Source organism: Mytilus trossulus, chromosome 5, assembly GCF_036588685.1.
Source record: "Mytilus trossulus isolate FHL-02 chromosome 5, PNRI_Mtr1.1.1.hap1, whole genome shotgun sequence".
Taxonomy (NCBI): Eukaryota; Metazoa; Mollusca; class Bivalvia; order Mytilida; family Mytilidae; genus Mytilus; species Mytilus trossulus.
In genome coordinates this window covers 52,018,218-52,045,305 of record NC_086377.1, presented here as the reverse complement: position 1 = coordinate 52,045,305, position 27,088 = coordinate 52,018,218, and the positions used below count along the sequence as shown (strand labels likewise).

Genomic DNA, 27,088 nt, shown 5'->3' with positions numbered 1-27,088 from the left:
GTAACATCAATTACAGTTATCCAAAAACTTGAAAAATTTACAGTAAAATGTGGAAAAACTATTAATAAACCGACGGCAGGTTAAGTGTATATTTTATATAAATATTTTAAAAGTTTGGTTCATTTAAGGATTCATCTACTACAATAAATCAGAAAGTGGCTAAATTAACTGAAAAATGTATTTTTTTTTAATAAACCTGTAGTTGGTTCAATTTTAATTCTAATACAATTCTCAATACATATTAAAAAATTGTCTTGATCGAATGACCGATTTAAGGTAACATCATATCGTTTGTCATAAAAGTTGTCAAATTAAAAGTAAAATGTTGAAAAATTATCAATATAGATAAAATCTGAATGAATATCCCAAAAGTAGTAAAATTTACTGAAAAAAATGTTGCAATTTTTAAATAAAACTGTGGTTAGTTCAAGTTTACTTGATATACAATTGTGAGAATAAATAAGAAAATAATACTAATCAAGTGACCGATTTAAGGTTACATCATTACAATTATAAAAAAAGTTGGCAAATTGAAAGTGAAATGTAGAAAAACTATCTATACAGGTGAAATCCCAATGAATATCCAAAAAGAAGTAAAATTGACTGAAAGAATTGAAATTTTTAAATAAAGCTGTGGTTGGTTCAAGTGTACTTGTTATCAATGAGAGAACATATAACAAAATTATATTACTCAAATGACCGATTTAAGGTAACATCATTACAATGATTAAAAAAGTTGTCAAATTGACAGTAAAATGTGGAAAAACTATCTATAAAGGTAACATTCCACTGAATATCCAAAAAGAAGTAAAATTGACTGAAGAATTGAAATATTTAAATAAAGCTGTGGTTGGTTCAATTGTACTTGTTATACAATTGTCAATACACATATGGAAATTGTCTTGATCAAATGACCGATTTAAGGTAACATCATATCGTTTATCATAAAAGTTGTCAAATCAAAAGTAAAATGTTGAAAAATTATCAATATAGGTAAAATCTGAATGAATATCCCAAAAGTAGTAAAATTTACTGAAAAAAATGTTGCAATTTTTAAATAAAGCTGTGGTTGGTTCAGTTGTACTTGTTATACAATTGTCAATTTTACATAGCACAGTCCAACTCACCACGGATCTGCAAGCAGTTGCAATTCGTTTATCATTAGACAAAACAATTACTTTATGTTCGATATATATTCCACCCAATTCAATTATAGATAAAGCAAAACTCAATAACCTCACTGATCAATTACCCTCACCATTTATACTTATGGGCGACTTCAATGCTCACAATCCATTATGGGGTAGCAGGACTCATAATGCCAAAGGTAAGATCATTAAGGACTTTGTCTCTCAAAGAGGATTATGCATTTGTAATGATGGATCTAATACGTATCTTCATCCTGGAAACGGGTCTTATTCTTCTATTGATATCACTATTTGCGATCCCTCTCTGCTTCTGGATTATTCGTGGCGGTTTCATGATGATCTATGTGGAAGTGATCACTTTCTAATAGTACTTGAACATCTTTTTACTTCTGCCTAACAGAGAGTACCACGTTGGAAACTTGACAAGGCGGACTGGTCCTTGTTTGAGAATCTCTGTCAAGCGGAACTTCAGTCAAAGATGTTTGAGACTGTACAAGATTCAATTTTAACTTTTAATACAGTTTTAACGTCAATTGCTGACAGAACTTTTCCCAAGACCTCGGCAAATCCGAAACATCCCAGCAAACCATGGTTTGATGACGCTTGTGATCAAGCCATAGGTGACCGTAAAAAATCTGAAAGACGGTTCAATCAACAACCAACGACGGAAAACTGAGTAATTTCCGTATTTTTCGCGCTAAGGCACGGCGGACTTGTAGGCAAGCCCGACGAACATCCTGAAAAAAAAATTGTCTCGGGGATTACATCTCGCACTCCGATGACAAAAGTGTGGAATATGGTAAACAAAATAAAAGGTAAAAATTCTAAAGCCACTGTAAAACATTTGAAAGACGGCAATGATTTATTAACATCTGAAAAGGATATTGCCAACAAGCTTGGTGAACTTTTGCGAAATCTTCTTGTAACAACTACAGGGAAGACTTATTTTACTGTTGATTTTTATTTGTATATAATCAATTTGCTTTAGTCAATAATTTTAGTATATTGAAGGACTTTTTTGTCTTATTTTAAAAATATGCTTTAAATTGTAAAAATATTCGAATTAGCTCTCGCCGCGATATAGCCTTTTTGTGCTAATGCGGCGTAAAGCAACCAACAATCAATCATTCCCCCTTTCCATTCTCAATTTAATGTATCAAAATAACGTGAGCCATCGCCCCCTAAGATTTATTCAAATCAATTTTAAACATTGCCATGAACTCAGTGCAAAGGATAAAGGATAAATCCCAGAGATATTTTAATTAGTCTAAATCAGAGGTTTACGGCATTTTTTCATCAGGTCAACAGCATTACTATTTAAAGGTCTGCCATTTTTGTGAAAGAGGTCCAGATCGTTTGATTTAGTTTTGTCTAAGGTTTCTGAAGAGTCATGTGCATTTTTCAATATAATTGATATTGAAATTTATCCTTGCTCCATCTCCAGGATGTAAAATGATCCTTTTCACAAATCACTTATTGAACTAGGATTGCCTCCACATGTATATGCACGTCGCTCTTCAATTCAAGGAATTGATATCTTCCTATCAGTTGTTTCTAGTTTAACCATAGGTAGCTTTTCCTGGTCTTAGGAATGACGGCAGACGAGTTTGAGAAACAGTTGTTCTGTTTCTGGCAAAAGAAAACTGCGATAATCTTGTATTATAAAGAAACTCTATGTTAGCAATTAGATTTTGCCTGGTCATTAATCATGCATATTCATGATATTGGTACACAGGTAACTTTTATTTATACCAATAGTCAAATCTTCTGGAGTTTCGTCATCAACAACGTTAAACGATATATACTACTTCATAACGTGACCTCTTGTGTGTGGTAAAATTTTTGATTGACGCACGTGGCTTTTCTAGTAAATGAATCTATCTACAAAGCGAGAGCGCCTTCCATTTTCATCAGCTAAGAGTCGACTAGCCCTTTTTGAAAGGCTAATGCTTGTTGTATTTTTTGTTAGCATGTTCTCGTCCTGAATATGCATGAAATATTTGCCACTGGACGTTAAACAACAATCAATCAATCAACTTAAAGTAGACGAAACACGCGTCGAACGTAACAGATTAAAAGCCTTTTGCCTATGAAAACTGAATATTTTTTGTCGTTTACCAATAAACATTTGCGTACTACCAACGACACAATTATTTCATATTTACCTGCGTGATTTTGACACTTTTATTGTATCCGATACTTTCCAAGCAGAATATTTGATCCAGCCTTATGAAGTCGGAGTTTAGTAGATGTTTAAATTGCAACGATTTAGGTCGGGTTTAGGTCAGAGAGAGCAGGATGTGTCGGTGTCAAGGTCAATCAGATAACAATAAGGTAATTTTGTCATTAGTAATACACAATAATTAAATCGAAAACCGACGGATATTTTACCTGCTTGCAGGTGCACGTTTAGTGCCATTTCTCAGCATGTGCACGAGAGTGCTGCATGTCTTATATCAATATACCCACACATTTATTGCAGTCTATCAGCAACAAGAAACTGTTGACTTGTAAAATTAATCTGCTTGAGTACTAGCAACGACAAAATTAAAATAACTTCCTGAGTGCCAAAATATTATAAACATTTAATAACACACAAAGGTAGAGGTAACAGTGTAGAACCATACACATTGATACAAAAGTCCTACCTATACCACACCAAGTATATGAGTATTCTTTATGGTACAATTTCTATCAAGGTGGAAACCTAATACGAGTCTTCAGTCATAGTATACATGTTAAAGATCATGATAAATAGGAGACAACATTTACTATGCTGACAAATTATAGGAAGAGAGAAATATTTTTCTACATTAATTTTTGACGTCTACTGTTCATCAAACATTTAATTTCTAACGAATTCTTGTGCAGTGACTAAAATAATTCACTTCTAAAGGAATAGGTGCAGTGAACACAAATTAAGTGGGGTGAGCGTAAATATTTAGCAATCGGGTCAAGGGGGATTTATTGGTACAAATTTTAAATCAAATCTACTAGTATTTTGGAGGGAAAAAACCTAACTGATTTCTAAAGTCTTCTCTATTGTTGTGAAAGAGGCATGTTCTGAGTTTTTGTTGGATCATAATAATCCTCAGAAATATTTATATATGGATCTGGACTTCTGATTCTAAGTACTGCCCAGACATTCTATTGATTTTAAGCTCACCTGGCCCGAAGGGCCAAGTGAGCTTTTCTCATCACTTGGCGTCCGTCGTCGTCCGTCGTCGTTAACTTTTAGAAAAATCTTCTCCTCATGGCCGCCATGGCTAAAAATAGAACATAGGGGTAAAATGCAGTTTTTGGCTTATAACTCAAAAACCAAAGAATTTAGAGCAAATCTGACATGGGGTAAAATTGTTTATCAGGTCAAGATCTATCTGCCCTAAAATTTTCAGATGAATCAGACAACCAGTTGTTGAGTTGCTGCCCCTGAATTGGTAATTTTAGGGAAATTTTGTTGTTTTTGGTTATTATCTTGAATATTATTATAGATAGAGAGAAACTGTAAACAGCAATAATGTTCAGCAAAGTAAGATTTACAAATAAGTCATCAGGACCAAAATGGTCAGTTGACCCCTTTAGAAGTTATTGCCCTTTAAAGTCAATTTTTAACCATTTTTCTTAAATTTTATATACCTTTTACAAAAATCTTCTCATCTGAAACTGTTGGGCCAACTTAATCCAAACTTGGCCACAATCATCTTTGGGGTATCTAGTTAAAAAAATGTGTGGCGTGACCCGCCAACCAACCAAGATGGCCGCCATGGCTAAAAATAGAACATAGGGGTAAAACGCAGTTTTTAGTTTATAACTCAAAAACCAAAGCATTTAGAGCAAATCTGACATGGGGTTAAATTGTTCATCAGGTCAAGTCCTATCTGCCCTGAAATTTTCAGATGAATCAGAGAACCGGTTGTTGGGTTGCTGTCCCTGAATTGGTAATTTTAAGAGAATTTTGTTGTTTTTTGTTATTATCTTGAATATTATTATAGATAGAGTTAATCTGGAAACAGCAAAAATGTTCAGCATAGTAAGATTTACAAATAAGTCAACATGACCAAAATGGTCAATTGACCCCCTTAGGAGTTATTTTCCTTTACAGTAAATTTTTAACAATTTTCATAAAACTTGTAGATTTTTACTACCGGTTACATTTTCCACAGAAACTACTGGACCAAGTTTATTATAGATAGTGATAATTGTAAGCAGCAAGAATGTTCAGTAAAGTAAGATGTACAAACATATCACCATCACCAAAAACATAATTTTGTCATGAATCCATCTGCTTCCTATGTTTAATATTCACATAGACCAAGGTGAGCGACACAGGCTCTTACGAGCCTCTAGTTTTTCTTACGACTGTTCATCACACGTCTCAATGACTGTACCAATATCATTCCCCGTTGATTTAAAGGTCCAATTGTCGTATTACTTAAGATATATATTTACTTCCACTTAAACAGCAACACTGAACAATGTTACCAAAATTACACCATAAGGGTCTGCAATACAAACAATCAATTATACATTTTAAATACAATGAAATACATTAAAGACAAACAAGAATGATGTATATATGTTCATACAAAAGCTTGAAAAACTATTAAGATGCAATCACCAGTATTATCAATTCCAGCGACCTCCTAATAGAAAACCACTGAGAGAACAAAGAGGAGACGGTGCTTTAATAGATTTCTGATGTGAGGTCCTTCCTTGGTCGATCATTATGAAATAATAATATAAATAATGAGCAACGTTGTACTTCTTCTGATTGGTTTTTCAGTTTCCTGCTATTAGTGGAGTGTCGTTTGTATGTGTGCGATCTACAAGTACACAGTGACGTTTGACAACCAGAGACGATGAAATAAACAAGTTTTATTCGGCATTTGTGTGTAATAGCTCTTCTGTAATTTGAATTAATATGTTATTTGACCTAGTGCTGCCCTAGATTCTTTATTGAATATATATATCATCTTTAATCACTTTCATTGTCAGAATCTACATAATTTGTTTGGTGGGTATTAGAGTGGCCACTTTAAGCGAAACTATATTTCGAATCATTATTCAATATCAATATGAACTATTAAAAATCACGCTGAATCAAAAATACTAGTACCCAAAATGTTTATAAATATTCACGAAACAATTAATTTTCATTGCGTGGTGGCAAAAGCAACCTTCTTCCTATGTTGTAAAACTAGAGGCACCATATTTTTGTTAACTGCATTTTACCCCCTATTTTTAAATTTTAAACATGTGGGCCATGTGTGTTGATAGTCAGGGTCATCAGACACATTCTTAAACTAAATACGCTATTGATGATAGTGGTCAAGTTTGGTTGCATTTAGACTTTAGAAAAGAAAATAGACAAATGATACGCCGAAATAGAGACCAACAAAATACATCGATTTTGTTAAGACTTGAATGTACTGTAAATTGTGAATTCAGGAAATAGACATTCGATTTTGATAGTTTATTTGGTTAATTAATGTTAAAAGTAATATCTGTTATAAAATTGAGAATGGAAACGGGGAATGTGTCAAAGAGACAACAACCCGACCAAAATAAAAAAAAACCACAACAGCAGAAGGTCACCAACAGGTCTTCAATGTAGCGGAAAATTCCCGCACCCGGTGGCGTCCTTCAGCTGGCCCCTAAACAAATATATACTAGTTCAGTGATAATGAACGCCATACTAATTTCCAAATTGTACACAAGAAACTAAAATTTAAATAATACAAGACTAACAAAGGCCAGAGGCTCCTGACTTGGGACAGGCGCAAAAATGCGGCGGGGTTACACATGTTTGTGAGATCTCAACCCTCCCCCTATACCTCTAACCAGTGTAGAAAAGTAAAGCATAACAATACGCACATTAAAATTCAGTTCAAGAGAAGTCCGAGTCTAATGTCAGAAGATGTAACCAAAGAAAATAAACAAAATGACAATAATACATAAATAACAACAGACTACTAGCAGTTAACTGACATGCCAGCTCCAGACTTCAATTAAACTGACTGAATGATTATGATTTCATCATATGAACATCAGGCACAATCCTTCCCGTAAGGGGTTTAGTATCATACCATCATAACATATATAATTTTATAATTGATTAAGCTTGGAATATTACAGTAAATTTAATTACACTCACTTGACAGTTTAAGATGAGACATTGTTTATTTTTATTAAAGAGAAAGAATGTCACTAGGACTCAGAACTGATATGCTTTCCGTCGTATTTACAACGACAAAATTGTTTTTCACTCAATCTGTCATCCTAGTTCTAGTCATGTCGATACGTTGCAATTGGATTACCAACCTTGACGATAATTTATGTTACGACAAGACTATATCGATACGTTAAATAGCTGAAAAGCTAAATTGAGAATTTTTAGTTAATCAACTAAAAAATGTGGTTTTTTTTATTTACCTGGAAACTGTCCAGTGTTTGATTCAATTAAATACTATTTACAAAATCTACCTTTTCATTTATTTTGGTCTTTGATTAATAATTTTGTTCAAGTTGCTTTAGTCATTCAAGGCTGAACATTCCGCACCACTAACGTTAAAATTATTTTTCGTTTACATGATGTGGCAGTCCATATTTCCCCGACCATCATCCTCTATTATAACAACCTACCTATTGTGTTCATTGTTAACTTGTTCTCGTCCTGAATATGCATGAAATATTTGCCACTGGACGTTAAGCAACCAACAATCAATCAATCGTTTACATGATTAAATTAATTAAGCCAATTAAACCTCTCACTCTATGACAGACGTTTAAAATGCCACTCACTTTATTGACAACACTGTTTGAACAAATCACAAAAAAATAGGTAAACATGTTAAGACATTGTGTTACATTAATCAGGAGAAATTTATATTTTGATTTGTTTGCATACAAATACAAATATTTTATTGGCACAAACACAATTACAATAATTGGCAAAGGCCCATATTACAGTGCATTACAACAATGAATACAGCATACATTTACTAGTATTTAAATATGTTATAAATGAGAACTAAAATCTCGTTTCTATACATCAGACATTTATGTATATAAGAACTAGTCACTTTCAGGACTTTTAAAGAATTACTATTAATACAACTATTAATATTTAACTGATTTCACTACAACATGTAGGAAGTATATTTAATATCTTATTTTTAAAGTTAAATCTATAGTTTGAAAAAAATTCACATTTCAGTAAAAAGTGATTTTCATCTTCTACCTCACCTGATTTACATACATTACAAACTCGTTCGTCGGTGGCTAAACCTAGATATCGCCCCTTTTCAATAGCAAGATTGTGTGCACTCAATCTAATTTTACACAGAGATGACCTTTCTAATCTATTACTTAGAACATCAACATAAGAACTACGCTGCTTTGAATTATGAAATTGTTGGTAAAATTTTAGTTTTGATGAATCATGAATTTTTGATGATTGATCCTGTGTGCACTGATCAATCACTCGTTGTTTAATACTTGGTAGATATTGTTTAATAGAAAAGTTTCCCCCAGCTAGGTTTGAAAATCCTAGATTGTTAAAAATAGAATAAAGCTTCTTTGTCCAGGGGTTATTTTTTTCAGTTGCCAGAAAAACTTTGGATATAAGTGCGTTTTCAGACCTTAAAATATGATCATAAAACTTAATACAAGAAAATGATATTTTTGAGCATAACGGTAGCCTGCAAAGTTCAGCTCTACAAGCAGCATTAATTGCTTTACAATGAACACCTAGAATTTCTTTTATGAATTTCATATGGAATTTTTCCAAAATGGAATTGTCTCCCGAATTATCAAAAACACCCCAAATCTCACTACAATACAGCAATATGGGGCTTACTAATGAATCAAATAATTTTTCTAAAAGTTTACAAGGATTATCCAATCCAATTGTTTTTTTAATCTTAAAACATGCTTTCCTAGCTTTTTCCATTAGTAAGGATACAGCTAAGTTAAAGTTGCCATTACACTTTAACATTATTCCCAAGTAGCAATATTTGGAGACAGTTTGTATGACATTATCATTATAAAAAAACTCATTTAGATATGTTTTACCATTCGAGTTAAAAACTAAAACCTTTGATTTTTGAACATTAACCTGTAGCTTCCAATTTGAGCAATATGTACTAAGAGTATTGAGACTGGCTTGCAAACCAGTTATGCTTTCTGATAGTAATACAATATCATCAGCATATAATAAACAATTTACAGACAAATCACCAACTCTAACTGGTTCACAGCTACCATTGAATAAATCTTTTACAACATCATCAATAAAAATATTAAAAAGTGTGGGGCTTAAAACATCCCCTTGTTTAACACCTCGCTCTGAAGTGAATGCAGTACTAAGACCATTTGAAAATTTAATTCTAGTGGTAGTATTTTCATACATTGCAGAAAAAATTTTAAAAAGCTTTTTAGGTAAACCTGATTTTAAAAGTTTATAAAATAAGCCTACTCTCCATATGGTATCAAAGGCTTTACGTAGGTCTATGAAAGCAGCAAATACTTTCTTCTTTTTACTTTTATAGTGATCAATAATGGTTTTTAAAGAAAATATGTGATCAGCAGTTCTACAATTTTGTTTAAATCCTATTTGATATTGACTGATGAGAGATATGTTATTAACAAATTTCAGTAATCTTGAATGAATGACTCTATTAAAAAGTTTTCCCAAGTTAGAAGTGATAGAAATGCCCCTATAATTGCTAGGGTCCATTTTGCTTCCAGATTTGTGTAAAAGGACTAGGAAACTATCATTCCATTTAGATGGGAATTGGCCAATATTTAGAATAAAATTAAACAGCTTTGTGAGAGGATTTAATATAGCCTGACCTCCATATTTAAGCATTTCATTTGATACCAAATCCATTGCAGTACTTTTCCCATTTTTAAGAGCTTTGATAGACTTAATTATTTCATCTGTAGTGATATCTACGTCTAAAATGTTATTAGATGGATCATTATCTATATTATCTTTTAATTGCTGGAAATGTTCCATTATGGTTTTATGGAAACTACTACAGTTATCATCACTTTTGTTTAACTTTTTAAAGAATTGAACAAAATTGTCATGAGGTATGTCCTGAAAGGAGTCAGCATTGTCATGCATCTTATCCAACTTATTTAACATTGCCCAAAATGATTTTGGATTCTTTTCAATATTATCATTTATATCCTTACAAATTTTTTGTTTATACATTTTTTGTTCATGTTTACAAAGTCTTCTGAATTTTGATCTATATGTATAATATAATTTCCTATATTGTCCATTGAGTGGATTTTTATTAACTAGTTTCTCATAGCTTTTAACTGTATTTCTTAAGTCACGCATATCACGATAAAACAAAAAGTTCTGGACAATTTCATTTATTTTTTTTTGAAAATATGAACTTAAGTTTTTAAATAATTCTATCTGAAGAGAATTTAAGGAACGGTATGGTATATGCATTTCAACACCTTAACACTGGTGCTCAAATAATACCGTTTCTTCTTGACTTTTGTTAGAGAAATGTTTTAGTTTCATATTGGTTTATCCACTATTTTATTCAATATGTACACTTGTTACACTTGAATAAAGTCTTGATTCGTGATTTATTTGCAGGAATTGATAAATATTTTGTATTGTCCTTGCTTTATTGATTCTCCTGAATCATATCTTGCACCGCATGACTTGAATTATCAACAGCAATCCGATTTGATTGCCGATATCAAGAAACCTGCCATTTCTAGGTCCTCCGACTTCCGCATTTTGTTCATTACTTCCCCTATTTGTGGACACATCTAGGCTAATTTTTGCACCACGGTCAACTTGTCGACATTTCGGTTCATCTTTGCTCTTCTACATTTTTTATGTTCACAAAAGCAAACGATACTGCAACTGATAGTGAGTAAAATGCCAGCTCTAAACGATACAAAAATGAAAATGTTTTTTTTTCGTTCATTACATCTACAAAATAAAAAAATAATTTTATAAAGCAATTTGATTGAAATATATAATTTAATTAACTACGTATATTAATATTGACGGCATCAAAGCCACTACAACGTAAACGCATATTTCATTATGCTTTATTTTACTGTAAAAACATTGATCGTTTAGGTCCATTATCTTAATTGGTTGTTTACGGACAACTGCTATGAAAAGTCAGGATCCAAGGAGGTAAAAATAGCAATCTTAAATTTTATTTCAGAAAATGAGTTGGAGGGAAGTTTTTAAAAAACAAGCTGTACGAAATTTTAACTTGATGCAACCCTACCACAACACACTGCCACTCTGTCCCTTTGTATTCATATGGAATTCTTGAACTTTGCAGGCGTCAGAGAAATCTTTAACATAATGTTCAACAGGGGCTTCGGTTCCACATTTTTGTTTCCCCACGATTTCATTTAGTATTTTCATACGTACATGCTACACATGTCAAATTGTTTCTAACTGCATGCTCAATTTCCCCTCAAAAAACCACCACAACATGAATGCAGGTTTCTCGTTTCTCGTTTTTTTTTAAATTTTATATAGATTAGACCGTTGGTTTTTCCGTTTGAATGGTTTTACACTAGTAATTTTGGAGGCCTTTATAGCTTGTTGTTCGATGCGAGCCAAGGCTCCGTGTTGAAGGCCGTACATTGACCTATAATGGTTAACTTTTTTAAAATTTTTATTTGGATGGAGAGTTGTCTCATTGGCACTCACACCACATCTTCCTATATCTATCTAGATATAGCCTTGACCAGCCATACACGAACACTATCCGTTAACTTAACTACTGATCGATCTCAATTACACAGTACAAATACCTCATTTGTTCTTGAGACTGTTTGCGATTGCCGTACTTCTCCTTTGAACATAATTGTCTTATCATCGTTTATATAGTGTGTTGTAACACCTTCGTTTCCACTTTGGAAATAATTAAAGCTTTGAAGGCGTTTGAAGTTCTTCATATGTGTTGACCGTGAACTGCTTTTGATTCAACAAGAAAGTTTTAATCATAGACCTGGCAAAATTCCTGACTAGACTCAATCAATTTGTATCCATCCTCAATAATTGCCATCTTCTGACCAGCTGAAATAAATGTGCAAGCATTTTAGAACTATTCATATAATAAGAAACGATGTAGATGACAAAGTACATCTTACATCAACAGTAAGAATCATTTAGTACAAATAGTAAAAAAGACACGTTAAGCTACTGCAAACTACTTATGCTGAAAAATCAACTCACTACCAGTGTTTCAATTTATATAAAAATTTTCTTCACAATTTAATCATTTTGAATACTTTTAATATACATGTATTGTTAATATTGTGATACTTCTGGATCCACCACTGCATGTGAACTTAACATAACATCAATGACATGACATGCTGACAACTCTGTTCAACCCTAAACTAACTTATCACATGATTTAATTATAATTTAATGATGACAAACAAAAAGATACTTGTAATTTTAGTTGCTTTTATATAATTTATTCTAAATATATATTATTGGATAATTTTAAACTAATTATGAATACGTTTAAAAAAAAAACTTAATTTTGGGGCCAGTAATAGCTGCTCTATAATGTTAGAAAAGGCTATAAATTTGTCATCAAATCGTAACCTTTGACACACTATGACTTGGATGGATAGTTGTCTTAATGGCTCTCATACCATGCAAAGTAACATCTTCTCATCTTTAATATTTGTCTATATTATTGTGTGTTTCCGTCCATCCAAATAGTCTTTTCCATTTACAGCATGTAATTCTAACTGAACTTTTGTAAGGATGGCACACCTTTTCGGAGAATTTTCAAAGAAGTCCATAACTGTCTTAATATTCGTTCGCGTAAATTTCCCCTTCAGTCATTTTTATTGATTTTATGATTTATGATCGTGACGTTACAAGCATCCAGTCAGATCGAGGTTTTTTTTTGGCAAACACCAGGGTAGAGAGGGTAAAAAAGGCATATCATTATGGCAAATACCTGGGCAGGCGTTAAAAAATGAACAATATTCATTTGATGACAGTAAATTGGTGTAAATACAATAGCTATCAACAAATAAAAATCCAGGATATTTTAAACATAAGGTGTTATTATAAAGATTGATTGTCATAGTTTTTCAAAATGACATGGGCAATTGCAATTATTTTTTTAATAGTTCTTTTTTTACATGGTATAATGGCTCCTTTAAAGTGCCAAGACAGCCAGATAAATACTGACACTAGCTGGCACACAATTTATTCTTCTACTATGAGTAATGACTTTATGAGGAAACTTATCTATTGTTGTCTTAGACGAAAATTCATAGTTAAAAAATGGAATGTGTTGTGTTTTTTTGGGTTTGCAGAAGTGCATTATCAACATACCGTCTCGGTCTGTTTCTCAGCTGGATCCGTCTGATTTTTTCTTTCCGTGTGACACTAATTGCTTTCCTTTTTCTTGCTTGAATATCTCTTAAAATTGACAACCGCTTTGTATGGACACCTGAAGATAAACCTATTTGTTTGTTGACCTGAAAAGAATAATATAGTAATAAGTATTTTCACTTAAATTTAAACAGACTAACATACTAAATTTAACCATATAATTGAAGTTCTAACAATTAATTTGAAAAACAGTAAGCACACATAGGTGATATATTTGCTTTTTTAAAAGAAGACTTTTGTCTGCTCATTGTTTATTTTATAAGCTACATTTTACCATGTCTGAGGTTCTAATCTGTTGTTTTCGTTTTCGAGAATGGGCACATAGTTTATAGTCACATGATTTTTGCCATGTGATTAAGGACTTTCCGATTTTATTTTCCTCTGAGTGCAGTATTTTTATGATTTTCCTTTCACTGAAAACTGACCTGTCATTTATGACGATAAGCCAGATATTCTTCCGAGTACAATTATCCCAATGAATTAACTTTCATTAAGAGATGAATTTTGCATGGACATTTTGTAACAGTTGTAAGAGCAGAAACTTAACAAGATATATAAATTCGTGACCACTCAAAATTGTATGTTATTCAAGATTCCGAATCATAAAACCGGTTCTTTGATTTCGAAAACCTACAGCATTGTAGGGGTTGAAAATTTCACTTTATACACATTACCTTAAAATAGGAGCATGTAGATTAATTAAATGTGTCTGTTAAATTCTATAAAAACCACTGTTGTTATTCGTTTGTTGTTTTCACATGGTCAGCTTGTTAGTTGTATAGATATGTCAAGTGTGAACTATCCCTTGTTTCTAGTTGAATGTCTTAATCTCATGTACCCTTGTGTTGATTCAATGCCAGACATGGTAGTCTAATAGAAAACCCAAAACCTTCGCCTTGTACTCTCTTGTAAGGCTATACGATGCACGATATATATAGGCTTATTGCATACAGTGTTAGTAATGATTTCCTTAAAACAGATTTATTGGTTTAAAGAAATGTTTATCTGGACCAATTCAAGAAGGTGTGCTCGACTTGAGTGGCTTCGCACGTGGTGTTTGGAATTTAAATGTTGTTTTATGGGACTTTTTGTGAACAATAAACGGTAGCTCGACATAGAAGGAGAGAATACCCTGTATTAAACTGTATGGAATTTCTTCTTCAGCCTTGGGTTTATTTTCTCCATTTTTTTCTTTTTATGCCCCACCTACGATAGTAGAGGGGCATTCTGTTTTCTGGTCTGTGCCTCCGTTCGTCCTGCTCAGGTTAAAGTTTTTAGTCGAGGTAGTTTTTGATGAAGTTGAATTTCAATCAACTTGAAACTTACTACACATGTTCCCCATGATATGATCTTTCTAATTTAAAGCCAAATTGTAGTTTTGACCCCAATTTCATGGTCCACTGAACATAGAAAATGATAGTGCGAAGCTCAGGTTAAAGTTTTTGGTCAAGGTAGTTTTTGATGAAGTTAAAGTTCAATCAACTTGAAACTTAGTATACATGTTCCCAATGATATGATCTTTCTAAATTAATTCCAAATTAAAGTATTGACCCCCAATTTCACGGTCCACTGAACATGGAAAGTTATAGTGCGAATGGGGCATCCGTGTACTATGGACACATTCTTGTTTCTACATATTGCAATTAATTTAAATATAATATTATACTTTTCACAAATTTTCCCTGTGATATATGTACCTAATGGTCTAAATCTATTTTTCATAATCTTGGCTGTTAATAGACAATAGACAATATTTTATTCGCACAAACACATTTACATTAAATGGTTATGGCATACAAAGTTAAGACAATAAACGTACAATAGTTAAATTGATTACAATTATATTAGAGTGACAGTGGTATTCACAACAAAGAAGAAAAAAGGCTATAAATATCAACAGTTAACACATTATTAATGTTCATGAACAATTGAAAAAAGAACACAAACAAAAATTAGGTTGGCATTGCATATTAAAAGAAATACAAGTTATACAGATGTTCTTTATAAAAGACAATCATTAATATACTTTATGGTGATTTTTATAATGACTGGTAGACTGCTATTTATATTATTGCAGTATGATAATTTCGTAATTAATAGGCCACATAAATGATCATTAACCTTGAGGATTATGTACCCTTGTGTTGACTCGTTGTTGAACATATGGAAATTTAATAGAAAACCCACCTGTAATATTGTAACTTTAATTCATAAATATCCCACAGCCTTTATCCTTCTACTTTCATATATGGCAATTTGATGACTGATTGGTCTAGGAGTATTGCATCCATGTTCAATTGATATAGAAAGATGTGGTTTGAGTGCCAATAAACAACCCTCTATCAAAGTAACAGTTTATAAAAGTAACCAATGTCAATGATGACACTGCTGACACCACACTAGGGCCTCATTATCTGTGTTATCAGACAATATGATAACTTTTTTTCATTTGAAAAACTTGCAAAACTTTGTCAACTTCAAATTTATTTCTAACTTGAATCTGAATTTGCCTTCCTATTTTAAAAATTCTAAGGAGCTAAAATGGGGATAGTACAATCTTCATATGCAAGACTTTCGAGCAATGTAGGTCAGTTCCCCGTTGTAAACAGTACATCTGATGGTAATGCCTTCTTAACAAAAAAAATTGAGAAGATTTTTCTCATCTCTTGGGTTTTGCTTAACATCCCCACGTCCTCCTTATATATAGACAGTTCTTTACTGAAAAAGGTCAGACTTCTTGCAGGTTTTCTTTTTGTTTGTGTACGTCAGCTCTTGCCAGTTGGGCATTTGTACATTTTTTTAAGATGGTTGGATGTTGGTAAATGTCTCTTTGAGAGCTAACTTCATGGATATAAAATGGGGATAGTACAACCTTAATATGCAAGACTTTCGAGCAAACCGATTTGGTTACAATTCATGATAAGAACTAAAAATACTAAATGACATAAAAAGTAAACTTATAATGTAGGTTAGTTTCCTGTTGTTGACTGCGCAGCGGAGGATGATTCCTTCCTCAAAGGCGTTGGTTGCAAATATGTTGCCCATTTGTTCAAACGATGTGGTGACCATTCCGAAATCTTCGATATATAAAGTTAAAAAGAAATTTTTCCAAACTTCAGCTGGCACTTTAAAAATTAATGAACAATTACATTTATGTCTTTCAATGTTTCAGGACCTTGATGTTATGAAAATACATGCACTCCTGGAAGAGGAGCCAAGGGGCTCATACAAAGTCAACTATATAATTACTGAAGGGGGAAGAATAACAGAGCTGCAGTACGATAATAAGTTCACCATAAACTTGGGGGAATTCAAGTTACTGAAGAAGTACAGGGTCTATGACGAGAAGATGTCGTTACCTTATCATGCCCTGGTTAGTATATGAATTAAATATTAAAATAATGACATTTCTTTACCTTCATGAAGAAATAAAATGAAATAAAGCATAAAAATCCTTTTACTGGATAAAAATAACTTACATTAGTGTCAAATGTGTGTATATACAATTAAAAAAAAGAACATATATCTTAAAATAAAACTTATTTTACATAATATAAAAATAAATCTAAGTGTTCATGATTTTTTTTCTGAAACGAACAATTGAGCTAGTCCAAAACAGTAGAATTTTTTCAGGTTAAAATAACAGGCGTTTACTTTCATCAAGAAATAAAATTAAACATTAAAGGAGGAAATCCTTTTCCTGCATTGAAATAATTTTAAAATAAGTGGCATATGTGTATTCATACAATTTGGGAAAAAAAACATAAAAGATAATAACAATGCTTTCCTGCACATATATGTTAAAATAAATACTTGCATAAAATAAAAATTATTTACATTACATCTTATGAAAAGGTATTGTTTTTATTTAGTGCTTCGAATCAGCTCCATTCCCCCTCACCAGTTTCGAGGAGGCTATAGGTATGTTCAAAAATCCTCCGGTGGTAGCCATAAACTCCATCACCAATCTGCATCAAAGGATATCTATAAGAGGGGAAATAACCAGAGTAAGTTTGTATTCAAATTAATTTTACATTTTGCAAATATTAGTATGTGGAGAATACATCATTATATTTTAACATATATCAGTTGCATATCATTTTAATAACAAGTTTCTTCAAATGTTAATGTATAAGCATGAAATAAATGTGTTTTTAGAGGTTCACATTTCATCAGTAAGTGTGACATCTTCAAAAACAAGTATTTACATTAAATAAAGCAGTCAAGTACACCTTTTGCAATTATCGAATTGACCAGAAGTTACATAAAGGGACAACATCAAAAGATAAGATCAATGTAGGATAAACTAGTTTAGAGTAGAGATGAGTTGAAATTTCGGCAAGTTTTGTTTATCCAAAGTCTATTTTTACATAAGAGGAGGTATTATGCCCTTCTTACGAACTCTGTGATTTAGGTGTTTTTTAATCTCAGAGTTTTTGAATAGATTCTTTTCGGATCCAGGAATTCTTTTCTCAAATTTTGTGATTTAAATGTCTTTAAATTTTGGACCTCAGGATTAGCAAGGGATTTCAGGATTAGCATCACTTTCCCATATATCTATATTGGTCATATCAATCAATTTTTCTAAAATTAAATTGAGAAAAGTGGGGTGGGGTCTGAAAAAAATGGTTTAGCTTTTTGATATCCTACATTGAACTTTTCATGTTGTCGCTAATGGTAACAAACATTTTGATTGTATCTAATTATTAGAATAGAAATAATTCCTGAAAGCTTTAAATTTGCTATAAATACACACATGGCCTGGGTTGAGTTTTTTTTGTTTATGCTTATGATGTATTTAAACATGATGGACATGTGAAAATTAAGAACAAACTACAGCTTCTATGTGGTTTTTTAAATAAACAATAGAAGTGGTGCCAAAGAGCAGATTTTTTTTGGAACTATACCTTTATTGGTTGCAATTGAATAACCTTTACACCTTTTTTTGTTATAATTGAAATCTCTTATAGATTAATTATTGTATAAATCATACAATATAAACATACATATAAAACTTACATTGTTTATTTATTGTATAATAGATTCCATTGGAGCTGGAACCTGCAGAGGGTGCAGAAAACCCCTACAGGGGGTTGAGGCTGACAAACCCCTTAATGAGGCCTCGCTCCATCAAGGTTAAGTTGTGGAGGGAGAAGGCCTCCATGACTAACGGGTTCTCTGTTGGAGACAAGATTGTGGTAAAAAATCTGAAGGTCATGGAGTTCAGGGGGTCAATCTTCCTGAACTCCATGTCCGACACCAACATAATGGTGAGCTGGATTTTCTTTCATGATCTCCATACCTATGAAATATATAAAAAAAAAAAAAACTAAAGTTATCTTTTCAAAATAACCAGAACTTTCACTTTAATACCAATTAAATATATTGTAAAAAACAAATAAATATTAATTGATGTTTGAAATGGTACAATCCAATCTATTAATATATATATACTTGAACACATTTTAACCTAAAATTCAGTAGCATTTGGAATCATTATATATAATGTATAGTGGATCTCTATTTTTAATTATAAAGTAACTATTCAAAAACACAACCTGAAGATCAAAACAGAAGAAATATTTACCATTCAACTTTGCAATTTTACAATTATATAAAAGCATAAATAAACCACATACCGTTGTTTTTTTATAAGCCAATTTAAATTCAATTATATTGCAGAATGACACAGAATTCCAGGAAACGGTCGAAGGGTTGGTCATTGGAGCATCCTTCATAAGGTAATTAATACATTAAACCTTAAGTCAAACCCTTTCATGTCTTTTAAGACTGAAACACAAATTAAGAAATGGTAAAATGAACTTAAAAGCAAATATTTTGAAATGTACACTGGGACATTTATATGAAGCTATGATAATTCCATATAATATATTTATTACCTTAAATACAATGGAGGTCTCCTTTTTGTATCTTTTTATATCAAACATATCCATGAACTTGGCTCCCCTCACATTCACCAACATCCAATCATCTCCCAAAAAATGTATAAATGCCTTACTGGCAAGAGCTAAAGTACAAAAAAAAAACCAGTCTTATTTTTTTTTAGAGATGAACTGTCCATATATATAGAAGATTTTGGAATGGTATCCGCATCCAATGAACAAGTGGGCAACATATTTCCAACCAATGCCTTTGAGGAAGGAATCCTCCTCCGCTGTGCAGTCAACAACGGGGAACTAACCTACATTGTAAGTTTACTTTTTAAGTCATTTAGTATTTTAAGTTCTTATCATGAATTGGAACCTTCTCCTCTGGATCTTTACACTCTTTTCCAACAGTTCCACCACTGAAAAATTATATTTACATGTCTTTATGTTTTTTTACAAAGAGGTTTAAACGTCTTTATTTTGACTTTTCCATGGGAAGTTTACAGTTTTTAATGATTTTAACATACCATTAAATGAACCATTATGATTTCACTTTTAGCAGTTATTTTCCATATATTTTTAGATACTTAACAAGATGATTGAAAAAGAAAAGATTTTTGTCTTTGTCCTTAAGGAATTCGCCTTTATATATATATATATATATATATATATATATATATCTTTAGAGTTAATTTGACACTAATTTATTCACTGTGGTTTGCTCGAAAGTCTTGCATATTAATTAGGTTGTACAATCCCAATTTTAGTTCCTAAAAATTTTCAAAATAGTATGTCAATTTCAGATTGATATTAGAAATGAATCTGAAGTTGACAAAGTTTTGTAAGTTTTTCAAAAGACACAAGTTCAGATATTTGCATTTTCTGATAAAACAAAAAATGAGACCAGTGTCTTTGAACAGACATTAGACTATTGTTTTCTTGTTTTGTGACGTGATTGCTTCCCTAAGTAAATGTGGTAGATACTTCAAGTCGGACTTAAACTGTTGAGCTTAGGAAGTACCTTAGCTCTGACAGTCCAGTACAAGCTGCCTTTTAACCATGCGATTTTACAACCGCCATTAATTTTTTAGTTGGGTGCAAATGTAACTGGTGAGCATGATAATTCTTGCAAAATCGCATGTATCCCCTGGGAATCAAACCCAGGACCTCTGTTACAAGGCAGTGCATTAACAGACTGAGTTAAAAAAAAAGTAATTCCTTAGCTCAACTGCTAACATCCAAGTATCTAGCACATGTTCTAAGGGAATCGATTCCTTTAAACTTTATTACAGTAGTCATATTTTGGCCCCTTAATACCTTGTTGTTTGGTTTGACTGAGCCAAAACCAGGCCTTTAATAATATATTATTTTGTTTCCCCAATCCTGTCCCTGGCAAGCCGCAGGTGTGAGTTGGTAGGTATGGAAATTTTTTTTTTGTTCCAAATCAAAAATAAAATGGAAAATGAAAAAAATAAAAAAATTGTGACTTTGTTTTGACAATTAAATTTTTTAAGTTGCAGTTTTTGCAAGGAAGTCAATATTGAGGAAACAAAAATAATTTTATTTATGGCCTCATACGTCATTAGTTCGACAAATTTCGAGTTAAAGTAGTGTCTCATTGGCACTCATACGTCATTAGTTCGACAAATTTCGAGTTAAAGTAGTGTCTCATTGGCACTCACACAATATCGTTTTTATAACTGGTTATCAATTATAAGTAGCATTACCTTGGTTCACAACTTTTAAACTTCTTGAATCATTCATGTTTTCTCCCAATAAACTGGTCCTCAAAGCATTATCAGTTGACCTGTAATTGACAAATAATCATCAAGTTTAATTTTCTTTCTACTACGCCTTGATACAACTTAATTAACTACAACGTAGCTCTGAAAGTGCATATGATCATGAAAAATTTCTAGGAGGGCCGTGAGACTCTATTCACCTCCCCCCCAAAAAAAAATATTGATATAAATCAAGGAAAATATCATGGTCTGGAGCAAGACTAACAGTTTGGCACAGACTAACAGTTGACTTGACAGAAATAAAATGTATACCAACTGTACGGCCAAATAGGCAAACATATTTTTAAATCCACTTGCTCTCCCAGATTTTTACTTGCTTTTCAAAATTAAGAAGATATTACCTTTTGGCTCTATGAAGTGTTATTTTTTTATTAGATTATAAAAACATTTAATATCAACATTTTTTATTCATAATAAAAAGTATTCTCACATTTTGATTTCAACATGAAAGTTTGTGAACAAAAATTGTTTTGAATTTCTATATAAATCATATCCTATTTCGTTTTTTTTAAATTTTTTTTTAATTTAATGTCGCTATTTCATAGCTGCTATATGCTTCTTTTTTATTTAGTGTACTTGATCAGCAAATGCACATTTATAGCCTTATCCATTTCCTGAATCTGGCCTGGTTTTATAATATCCCACGTCCCACATTGGATTGGCAGCCATCGTTGTCAATGTTGTTTTGTCAGTCTATGTTTTAACTCAGATTTACACAGTAATTGTCTTTTTTTTTGCATAAATATCATATGGGGATACAAAGTATTACAATTGATCAACTTAATTGATATCTCGGATGAAGTGCAAAGACTGTAAGGACAGAGTAATCTTGTTATGTGGTCCCAGCAATCTAAGGCCAAATTATTATTTGTTAACGTGACTGGTTTTGGCTAGAAACTGCCAATGTTTAATGAACAGGTTATGGAACCAGCTGTGTAAATTGTTCAATGAAGTTCATTTATATATTTGACTCCACTTTTTCTTTGTTCAATGACTAATAAATTTACTTCAATCTTGATACTTGCTCTATGGAGCACCCGACTTTCACTTCCCAGGCACCAAAGTTACTATAGTCTCGGTCTATTGTCAGTGTCGTATCATGATGGCATCGAGTTGAAGCAAACTTAAGTCGGAAAATAAATGTTTAAATTCTTTCATGAAAATACAGAAAAAGACTACATAATTGGAAATAACTGCAGTTTACATTAGAAATTTTTAACTGATCCAATAAGCTGCTATCAGAGATGTCTCGCCTTTTTGTAATTTTGATAATGCAAATGTAGCAATAATTTAGCATCTCGCACAAGTTATAGAAATATTCAAAGTCAATGAACCATGACTATTTTGTTAAACAATCTCCATGTAAATTAGATGTGCTAAAGCTTAATCAATTGCATACCAAATACATGTATCATTGAATGTCATATAAGCCGTTCCCAAATCTAAATAAAAAAATTAATTTGTAAACTGTAAAAGTTTCAAAGTCAATGAAGCATGAAGAGGGGGGAGGTTACAATGTATATAACTTCCATGGAAACTATACTTGCAAATGCATTGATTTAACATTAGCAGTTCATCTTAAACTGATCTCATCACATACTATTATGTAAACTAAGATAAGTTTCAAAGTCATTACATTGTCATAGAGGGGCGAGGCCAAATATTCTCCATGGAAATGAGATATGCCAATGCTTATACAACTGAAAACCAAATATGATTGACCTAACCACTTGTGGTTCTCCTTAAACTGACGTATCACAAACTAGCTAATACACGTAAAATAAGCAAAAGTTTCAAAGCTAATAGACCATGACTGAGGGGCGAGGCCAAATAATCTCCATAGAAAGGTCTGCCAGTGCTTATACAACTGCATACCAAATATAATTGACCTATTACTTGTGGTACACAATAAACTAGATCTAACCAAAAACTAATGCATTGTTGATGCCATCACTGCCAGACATAGCATACCTATATAAAAAAAGATGTGGTATTATTGCCAATGAGACAACTATCCACAAGACCAAAATGACACAAACATTAACAACTATAGGTAACCGTACGACCTTCAACAATGAGCAAAGCCCATACCTCATAGTCGGCTATTAAAGACCCAAATAAGACAATGTAAAACAATTCAAACGAGAACTAACGGCCTTATTTATGGGGATAAAAGTGAACCAATAATACCTACTACGTCAAGTCAAGACGATAGTTTTTATACACAAGTTCGTGGCGAGAAGGGGTGTCCAAACAATTTCAGTTTATACAGCTAGTCATAAAGAAAAATAAATTTGTCAGGATTTTGGAAGCCGTCAAAATGCAGTGATTTTTTTCCTATAAAATGCAGAAATCAGTAACTAAATGATCACCAGGGCACAGTTTTATACGACTGCAGAGGTTTAAACCTTAACACTTTTGACAAAATTTGGTCACAATATTGTTACTATCTTAATTTGGATTGTGATCAAATTTTCGACATAATATAGGTTTTATGACAAATCGTGCAATACCGTGCAATTGAAAATTTCTTCTTGAAACTTTCCAATATATATATCAACTTTAAATTTTGAAAAAAATATATGAAGCTCTCAAAAAAAATGTAAACAAAAACCTCCCCTTGGAGCAATAACCCCAAAATTCAATTGGCCATTTCAGAATCTAAAGCATCATGGGTAATTTCATAGTTCGAACCCCAAAGTGAAAATTACGTTACGTCATTGGTTGATTTTTCATTGTTTGTAACGGTTTAAACCAATCAAAACTCTTTGGTGTACGTTTTTGAAAATATTACACAGGATGCATTAGATTCTGAAACGGCCAATTCCAGCCTTTCCTTTGTAGTATAGAACCTTAATGTACAATTTCAGAGATAAATACACAATTACCCAAGCCATTTTCTGGAAATGAAGAAATATGCATATTTGGAACAATACAAAATATCCCACGTCACAATGAAAAAGTGATTGTTTTATGTGTAAAAGTTCAAGCGGCCGGGTCAGACGGGATTAGCGTTAAGGTGTATACAACTGAACACAATTATTTTGTTAACAAATATCAATAAAGATAAATACATTGCATTCTAATATTCTATGAGGGTGGTAAAGGGTTATTTTCGTTCAACATGATTGCCGTTGGTTATTTCACGTTGTTTTTACTTTTTTATTTGACATTCAGTCTCGCAAGACGGGTACCTCGTTCAACGTGTTCTGCTTATCTAAAATTTTGTGCATCGTTATTTTCAGTCTTATTTTGTGTGCTCAGTTTTTTTCAAATAAAATTCACACTTGGCAGGGATCATCAAGAAATACTTCTTTTAAAAGCCATGAACCAATTATATCATAAATGCGTAGACTAAATCGGCAATATCAAGTTAAACAAAGAGTTAATATATACAAGACAGTGCCTCAGTCACAAAAAGTTCACAAAAAAGTATCTATTTTTTTGTGCAACATTGATTTAATACAGAAATTATTAATTATGTCTTATTTCACGTTTTTTTTCTTCGTCCAAGCACCCCCCTTAACCACCCTCTTCTATTCTGCAAATCAAAGGGAAAATGATAAATTGATATTAATATTCTTTGAATGAAACTTTTACTTGACATATTGTCGTGCTCTATGCTCATTTTAACATGGGTAGGCATTACATTTGTCGATATTTTATACTGAGCGTTAGCGAGGTGTAAAATGTGGTCAAATTTAATGCCTACCTATGTTGAAATGAGCATAGAGCATGACACAAAGAAATTATTTCCATTCTAATAGGACAAAAACAGTATTTTTATAGGGCGAAGTGTATTAAAATACTGTAAAAATGTTTGGCTTTTACCTTTTCCTCCCGAGTAGTCTGTGCATTAAATTTCATATTTGATGAGATTAAAAACTACGAGGCTAAGCAGGGGAAATATATGTTTTATAAAAATACAAAATTGTATATAATTAAAGTTTATGCTAGCTGCTTAAATGTATATTTTTTAAGGATAACGATGGCAATAACTTTAATATACACAGTAAGTTCGTGCGCATGTGTAAAACATATTTTGTGCCAATTAAAACACAGCTTTCATATTAAAATCATATATTTAAAATAACACTAGACGACAATTGGGAAAAAAAATGAAAATCGGGGCGAATGGACCCTGAACCATTGGATATTCGGGGTAACGGGTACTACGGCGGGGGGGAATGGACCCAAGATTTTTTTTATTGTTACTGAAACGTCCAGTGGCAACTATTTCATTCATATTCAGGACGATCTGTCTGGCTTACTCCAAATTTTACATACTTGCAAATGGTTTGACAATTATATGTTTTAAACCACAAATAATTTTTAAATCTCGCATGAGAAATACTCCAGGAGTTGCGATTTGACAGGGGTAAGGAAATAGAGAATGATTGAGAAGATGGGATCACTAGCGTTCCAACATTCACTCCCCCGGTTTTGAATTTAATTTTACTTTGATGGCGATCAGTTAATGGGACTTAAGAGGAACAATTGGGACTTTCTTCGACATTTTAGGATCAATCCTAAACTATAATTGTTGACATTTATTAATTTCTTGACATTTATTGAATTAATGCCTGCTTTAACAGATTACTCTAAAAGAAATAGATTTAAACAAAACCTCTTTCAACTGAACTTGTTTCATGAATATTGATTTAAAAACCCATTTACAAAAAAAAATAATTGAAGATCTTTGAAAAAAAAAAAACAAGTATGGCATATCAATTTTAAGTAGGTTCACACTTTTATATCTGCCACAATTGTGCCATGAGCGAATCTGCATTATATTTTACCTGGATACATACATTTTATTAAAGGACATTCTGAAAAAGACTTGAATTAAAAAAAATAAACTTCAGCTGCAACCATTTGAGAGGGAGGGTAGGAGGGGTCTTGATCCCGAATTCCCAGGCTTAAAACACGAAATCCCGAAATCCCGGATTTAAAAATACGAAATCCCGAGGTCCCGAAATTCGAAAAAAGAATTCCCGGATCCCGCGAAAAGGTCAATCCCGAAATCCCGAGCATAAAAACACCAAATCCCGGAGTCCCGATAAAGGTCCTATCCCCCCTCATTTAATTTGATATTCTAAAGGGGGAGGGGTGGCTATGGATTTTTCCCATTTGATTTTCTGGGGAGCTATGGATTTTTTTCACGAAGAAACTTTGTTTTTCGCCGAAACCCTCACCTGAGGGTGAAAACATTGTTTCTCAAACCTGGAAACCAATGTTTTCCCCCAACAAAATTCATTACCCCCCCCCCCCCCCCCCCCCCCTGGAAATCAAATGGTTGCTGCTTTATGCAGTCACTATATATATGATTTTGTATCTCAATAATTTATATGTTTTTCTTTATCTTGCAGATATCAAAAGAACTGCAGGCAGCTGCTACCACAAATTAGCGACAGACAGTACAGTACACCCATGGAATAGGAACACCCATGGAATAGGAATGAACAATATTCAAAGATAATATTCAAAGACATTATAATAAATATGTACATCTTATTTCTATGTCTCTTTCATCTATCAAGCCTACATTCAGAAATATGCATTTATATTTCAATTTGTCATCTACTTGAGACGGGTTTCAGTACGATTTTAGACGAAACGAAGTCAGCGGTCACTTGTTAAATTCTCTTATTATAAGTAACGGGATAACTATATTTGGTATGTGCGTACCTTGCAAGGTCCTCATCCCCGCCAGACAGTTTTCACTTGACCTCTACCTCATTTTATGGATCAGTAAACAAGGTTTATGGTGGTCGAGTCCTTGTCTCGGATACTATAAGCAATTGGTCTTGTATGTTCGGTGTA

At 32.4% G+C, this 27,088-nt stretch overlaps 1 protein-coding gene across 1 annotated transcript; it reads left to right on the top strand.

Annotated features, from left to right (window-relative positions):
* The first annotated feature begins 3,327 nt into the window (after window positions 1-3,327).
* On the top strand, window positions 3,328-26,779 carry LOC134718907 (uncharacterized). The gene is made up of 7 exons (XM_063581756.1): window positions 3,328-3,482; window positions 16,748-16,948; window positions 17,448-17,582; window positions 18,618-18,845; window positions 19,258-19,316; window positions 19,643-19,784; window positions 26,635-26,779. Exons 1-7 carry the CDS (start codon window positions 3,447-3,449, stop codon window positions 26,671-26,673), a joined length of 840 nt encoding a protein of 279 aa, XP_063437826.1. The 5' UTR covers window positions 3,328-3,446; the 3' UTR covers window positions 26,674-26,779.
* The last annotated feature ends 309 nt before the right edge of the window (window positions 26,780-27,088 follow it).

Coding starts and splice junctions, on each gene's coding strand:
- LOC134718907 (XM_063581756.1), top strand. CDS start 3,447: ATGTGTCGGTGTCAAGGTCAATCAGATAACAATAAG. Junction 16,949..17,447: donor CGTTACCTTATCATGCCCTG/GTTAGTATATGA, acceptor GTTTTTATTTAG/TGCTTCGAATCAGCTCCATT. Junction 17,583..18,617: donor TAAGAGGGGAAATAACCAGA/GTAAGTTTGTAT, acceptor ATTGTATAATAG/ATTCCATTGGAGCTGGAACC.